The sequence below is a fragment of the Triticum dicoccoides genome, chromosome 5B, assembly GCF_002162155.2.
Source record: "Triticum dicoccoides isolate Atlit2015 ecotype Zavitan chromosome 5B, WEW_v2.0, whole genome shotgun sequence".
NCBI lineage: Eukaryota > Viridiplantae > Streptophyta > Magnoliopsida > Poales > Poaceae > Triticum > Triticum dicoccoides.
The window spans coordinates 691,511,025-691,517,723 of NC_041389.1; the positions used below are offsets into that span (position 1 = coordinate 691,511,025).

At 49.6% G+C, this 6,699-nt stretch overlaps 1 protein-coding gene across 1 annotated transcript; it reads left to right on the top strand.

The window, feature by feature from the left end:
* The first annotated feature begins 3,876 nt into the window (after nucleotides 1-3,876).
* LOC119312669 (mucin-5AC-like) lies at nucleotides 3,877-5,657 on the top strand. Its single transcript, XM_037588415.1, has 3 exons — nucleotides 3,877-4,867; nucleotides 4,954-4,993; nucleotides 5,120-5,657. Exons 1-3 carry the CDS (start codon nucleotides 3,970-3,972, stop codon nucleotides 5,412-5,414), a joined length of 1,233 nt encoding a protein of 410 aa, XP_037444312.1. The 5' UTR covers nucleotides 3,877-3,969; the 3' UTR covers nucleotides 5,415-5,657.
* Nucleotides 5,658-6,699: the final 1,042 nt, after the last annotated feature.

The following is a 6,699-nucleotide window of genomic DNA, read 5'->3' on the forward strand; positions in this document are numbered from 1 at the left end:
GTAAGTGGTAACTCACAAAGACCAAAAGTTTGTTTGAGACATATCCATCCATCCCGGGTCCAGTTGAGAAAGTCTGATGGTGATTGAGTGAGAATGAAAGCACAACTGATCAATCCAGTTTACAAGAGAAAACCAGTATCCAAAACCAGCAGGTCCAAAAGCCGAAATCACATATATACAACCTACCCAATCGTCTCCATATCTCCCCAAATATGCTCCCTCCTTGCCCAATCATGGTGCATATAAATTGTCCCGAATGAAATTTCGATAAGTTGTCCCGAATAAGTTTTGACCATGTTGCCCAATCATGCATGATCCTTCCTTGTACAATTACCAATTAAGTACCACTCCATCGAAATTGAGCAAGTGGCGCTCCAACGCCGCCATGTCACTAGCATGTGGTCGCCATATGGCATATGGAGCACGCTACGCATTTGGTGGTTCTGGAGGTTGTGCGTAAACGCAAAGTCATCATAATGCGCCTACATGATTTCCATGCAAGTAGGACCCATCTGTCATGGGTTCATATGTTTTTCCCCCAAGAATCCAAAATTCAAAACACATTTGATTCGATTCGATTTCATTCCTATTAATTTGGGCAGAAAATTAGTCGCAGTGCGACTATTACATTGATAGACAAACTCATAATTAGTTAAGCTATAAGCTAAGCAGCTCATAGTTGCGGCCACCCACCGCGGCCATGGCCGGCGAGGGCGGGGTGGGGTTCAAGTGTGAATGCCGCAATGTGGGACTCGATGGCCTGGAATTGCACCTTGGTGGCCGCGACCCAGACTGGACATGCATCGGCGGTAATGTGGGGAGGGGGGTGGGGGCGAGAACGTGCTCCCAAATCCACCACTCCCTTTCCGGCTTATCCTTTGAGCTCGGCAAGGGCCACTTCCATCTGCTCCCACTAGGGGTCCAGGGAATCTATCGGCATCTTCGTCTCCACCTCATCTCCAAAACCAAAGATGAGGGGGAGCTCGATCAACTGCACCATTGGAAAGGAAGAGGTGGATTTGAAGGTGCGCGAGAGAGGATTGGGAGGCGCCAGACAGGGCAATTTATATGGGAAAGAGAGGAGGGTGGCGACCGTTTATAGGCCGCCTTGAGCGCCATTGAGAGGGCAGTTGGAGAGGCAGGAGGTGGTGGGCGACCATGAAGGGGGGCGCTTCCTAGTAAGAAACACGGTCCTACTCATAACGCTACTCCTAGGCTTCTCACAGACAAACCAAGAGATATTGTCGTGTGGCATCCATCCGACCAACAACCATGGGAATCTGATGGAACAGTTGTGCCATAATGGCCGGGTGGTTGCCTCGCCGATGGTGTGTGAGAGACCCCGCTTCTTCAAAAGGTGGTTGCCTTGTGGGCCGAGGACGAAGAAACCGAAACCTCCCTCTCGCGCTGGCAATTGGGTTTGGAGCAAGCTCCAAACGGGGCCTCCACATCCTCCAAATGTGGAGGCTGAGACATCACATATGTAGGGAGCTCCAAAAAATATGGCGATTGAGGGTTGGATGGCAAATCTGCTAGAGTGAGTTTTTAGCCCTTTGCCCCCATATTGACGGTTATTATGTAGTTCAAGGCCTTTTGGTGACTCTGCCATAGTTGCTCTAATTCTCTCTATCCGTCAGAAATATGCTTCATCCTTATCAAATTATAATGCACATAATTTTGTCCTAAGTTAAACTTTGTACACTTTGATCAAGTTTATAAACAAAGTCAATATCTACAATACCATATCGGTACTAGATTCATCAAGGAAAACATGTTTATATGGTATGTGTTTCGTATTGTAAATGTGCGTAATTTTTTTAATTTGTGTAATCTCCAATTCTTTTTATATAATTAACATAAGCGTGCAGAATGGAACCTTTGTCCTTCCTTGGTTAGTTGCTTTATACAAGGAAAACATAGCCAAGCAACATGTTAATGCGGTCGATCTCATGATGTGTTTCTTTGATAATGAAGTCACCTATATAGCAATGTAGCATATGCCAGAGTGAGCCAAGAGAGAAACTGTGTACTCTATTCTCTACCGAAAAATCACCTAAAGAATTATATCAAAGGAAACGCTGCAAAGTTCTCCAATCAGCACCTTTGCTGTCATCAGCAAAGTGACAACTCCACATAGACATGTGTGCTACGTATGGTTAATAATATCACAACCCTATCTATGACGATAGACTACGAAAAAGATTATGGCCGCCGATGAATTCGTTCGACGACTTTCACGCGAATCGGTCGAAAGTGGCCCCAGATAAAACGTTGATAAGCAGCGCGAGTGCTTCCATCCGGTGTGGCCAGAAGGACTTTAATGGCCGGCACTGTTAGCATTGCGTGCTAACAAAAAGCATATGCAGGGTCAGATCGATCCTAATCCTAGCTTCAGAAAGAAGAGGGGTAGGCTCCATCGGCCGAAGATCGCAACTTGATGGCACTCACAAAACAAATCTAGCAGCCAAAGCCCTACGATCCGCCCCCCTTGATTTTCCCGGTCAAAATGATGTGTCTCAAGAGCAATCATGACAGAACTAAATTTTCATATATAAATTATGTTCATGGTTAAATTTCAGAAAAGATTCTTTCAGGTGGTGATAGAGGAAATGGTATGCAACCGGCCTGCATCCTGCTGATGTAGCCAGGTATGTAGCGCTGCTTGCTGATTCTGGCAACCAACAAGGAATGCAACAGAATGTACAGATTCCTCTGATTCTGGCAGATTCCTGTTGCCTCATAGTTCAGGGTTCAGAAAGCCACGGCAGCTTCATACCTGCATTGGTCCAGTGGATTCTAGCATCTAATCCGTGAAATTAATTCTTATTCCCTCTATTAGTGATCTAAACGATCTTATATTCTTTACAGAGGGAGTACGTGTAAATTCTCTGTCTGATCTTTCCACTCTCATCGTTGGCCACAAATAGCTCGCCGCGGCCGTTTCGTAAAAGGGAAACAGCAAGAACCCTCTCTGGCTAGAGAGATGCACACACACAAAAGTGATTCCAGAGAGCAATGGTGCAAATTAAGCAAGGATCCAGTCCTTGAGGTGCTGGTGCATGCACATGGCATGAGCGAGCAACCAAGAGCAGCCTTTTTGGAGCCCATCTGCTATGCCCCATCTGGTCCAAACACTGAAATTTCTTCTTCTTCAGAGCCAAGTCTACCACTACCAGAACAGCAAGTCTACTTGGATTGGATTGGGTTGAGGATGACTGACATGGACACACAGTGATCATCAGTGCAAGACTACTAGATCAGGACCATTTCTGTGTGTGAGGGTCACTCACCATAGAGAGAAAGCACCTTTGTCGTCGATTGGACCTCCTGAAAAACCTCTGTCGAGAGCAAAGCATTTTAACCTTTTTGTGTGACTCTCTGTTGACAAGAACAGCAAGCAAATGACTGTCGCTTGCCAGTGTGTGTGCAGTTACATCACACTCTCACCGCCTCCTACCTGTCCACCACATGTATGCTTTTCTCCTGATGAAAACAAATCAGGGATGCCATTGCCACCCGTGTCTGAATCAGTATTTCGTCGAATCGTCGGCACAAACTCTTTTGTGCATCTTCTGTGACTGAAATGAGAATGATCAAAGTGACAAGATAACATTGAAATTTTATGTTATTCAGCACCAGGGGTACGTCTTTCTTCTTTTTCTCGACAGCAGAGGATGTGTACAAGTATTTGAAAATTCGAACGCTGTTCCAAAGCAGAAAAGGAGCATCATGCATTGCATTGCATTTTCAAATTGCAACTATTATAATCTGAAACGAATTACGATCCGCTTTGCCGCCTTTTTTTTCTCCCCTATTGCTCGTGCCTTTTCCGCTTTGTATCACGCACCTCCAGCCTTTAAATTTCGCCTTTGGTGAACAAGCTCCTTTCTCCTCGCATTTCCAGCTCCGTTTCCTCCATAGCCTAGTCAGCAAGCAACCATACCCTCGCCATTGCCGATTGCTTCGTCAATGGCGGCTCCGGCTCTCAGCTTGGTTTTGTGTATGCTCCTGCTCTCGCACGGCTCGGCGCAGGCCAGGAAGACGGTGCCCGGCGAGGTGGTGGCCGCCGCGGATCGGGATGGAGTTTCGGGCAGGGAGAGGTTCTTGGGTGGTGGTGGTGTTGACGGAGCCGCGGGTGGCTCCTGGCGCCGACGGGAGCTCCTTGCGGGAGCGGGGGCGACGACGACGCATGACGTGTTCGCGCCGGTGACCAACCCGGTGACGGTGCCGGCGACGAACCCGGCGTCCCCGGGTGGCATCGTCACCGTGCCGGCGACCAACCCGGGCACGGGCACCGGGTTCCCCACCAACCCCAACCTCCCGCCGCTGTACCCGGAGCCGTCGGCCACGCCCGACCCGACGATGATGCCGGCGCCGCTCACGAACCCGGTCGCCGCGCCGACCATGCCGGCACCGTTCACCGCCCCGGTCACCAACCCGGCCACGACGCCGACGCCGGTGCCCGGCACGTCGCCAATCACGAACCCGGCCACGACGTACCCGGGCGGGGGTACCGGTGGCGGCGTCGCCGTCGGGAGCGTGCCGACGGCCCCGGTGTACCAGGCGCCGGCGACGACGGTGCCGACGCCGACCACAGTGCAGCCGGCGGCGGGGGCCGGGACAGGGCAGTCCACGTGGTGCGTGGCGAAGGCCGGGGTGACGGAGGCGGCGCTGCAGGACGGGCTGGACTTCGCGTGCGGCATGGGCGGCGCCGACTGCTCGGCGCTGCAGCCCATGGGCAGCTGCTACAACCCCAACACGATCCAGGCGCACGCCTCCTACGCCTTCAACTCCTACTACCAGCGCAGCCCCTCGCCGGCCAGCTGCGACTTCGGCGGCGCCGGCATGCTCGTCGCCACCAACCCAAGTAATCAAACCCTCACTCCCACTCCCACTCCATCACTTGATCTTCTTCAGCTAACTCTGAAACTGACGAGCTGCTGAATTATTCAGGTTCAGGAACTTGCATGTACCAGACATCGTCAGGTTCAGGGTAAGAATGAACAACTTGTTCAAGACATCTCTCTAGAACACATGATCTTACCAGGAACTTCAAATCAAACAGTCAAATTCTTACACCTCTTCTGCTAAGCTGATCATGCAATTGCGAGATGTGCAGTTCTGCCGTCGGCTACAGCCCGGCGGCGACAGGCACCACCTCCGGGCCGGTGGGCGTGACGCCAAGCTTCGGGCCGGTGGGCACCACGACGGGGACGGGACCGGCGGTCAGCAGTGGAGGATCGGGCTCAACGGTGCTGAACGCGAACAGCTACCCCGGCGGGACCTCGATGTACGGCCCGGGCAACCCGGCGGGCTTCTCCGACACCAGCAGCGGCGCCGCCTCCCTGAACTGCAGCTGGGTCCTGTCTCTGATCTGGATGTTCACCTTTGCTTATGTCAAGGTGAAGGTGTAGCATCCATGTGCTGCTGCTGCTGATTTGCTCTTCTCTTGTTGACATGATATTCACTTGTGTACAGAGATGGATAAATGAATTCAGAGGGGAGAGAAGACTAGATAATTTTGTGCCTGTGTGTGTGTGTGTGTGTGTGTATTGGACTGAGCTGAGCAGAATGTTGCTTATAGCTATGAAATGTGTGTTAGGTGAGCATGGAGTTCATTCTCTATGAACTATGTTATGATATCAAATGATATTCTTGCTAGCTTCATCTTCTTTTCCGTTACCTTTCGTAATAGACCTTTCCACACTGAGTATAATGGCATGCTCGATTTGTAGTCACAGGTTGCTAGATGATGTTCCAGGCAAATAAGAAGTAAGAGCACACCAAATGTGTGCATGCTGAATGCTAACACCAAATACCGGAAATCTCAACGTGAAAGGCTCACACCCATGTTTTCTCAGGAAACAGAAGTAGTTGCTCTATTAGATCTATGATATACAATTGAGGGTACTTTATAATATGATCAGGCAAATCCATTCTGGATCAGCTAGCTTACATCAAAACTACTACGGGGAAGAAGATCTACGACACACTTGCAACAAAACTAGAAAATATTTTGTTACGGTTCCAAAACACTGCTTTCCATCCTAGATGAGGTTCATGGTAGTTCTGTTTATGAAATCTTCCGAGCAAGATTCCTCACTCCCGCACCAACACATTTTAGAGTGACCGTGTTTGAGTTTGGGTCGGGCTTGATGATGAACTTGACATCAAGGAACTCTTTGATGTTTCGAAGTGATTCTATAGCGCGCGGTGTCAGCTGTCCCACACGAACCTTTGACACATCGGGCGGGCACAGAGCGCACAGCATGAACAGAAGGCCCTGCAAATTGTTTACAAGAGAAACATCATGTGACTTAACAGAAGAAGCAAGATTCAAAAGGAGCCATAGAAGGAAAGGCAGACACAGTCTCAGACATCATCTTGCCAAAATGAACCAAGGACTAGGTTGGCAGAAGAACTTGGATAAAACAATCATTCTAACGGACTACATCCATGCATACTATGTTCAGTTTGAATTTGTAATTCTTATCCAGCTTTCATGGCTGGCTTTTGAGTTGATACAGTGGAAGAAAGGATTCCCCCCTTGATGAGGACATCAATACAATTGTTACACCCTCAGGCCCTGCTGCTATACATACTGGACCAATTACTAGAGCTCGCGCACGATCGTCAAAGTCGTCTCCACCAAATCGATAGTTATCATCTCATTGAAAGATCGGGACACCCCGCCTCTAT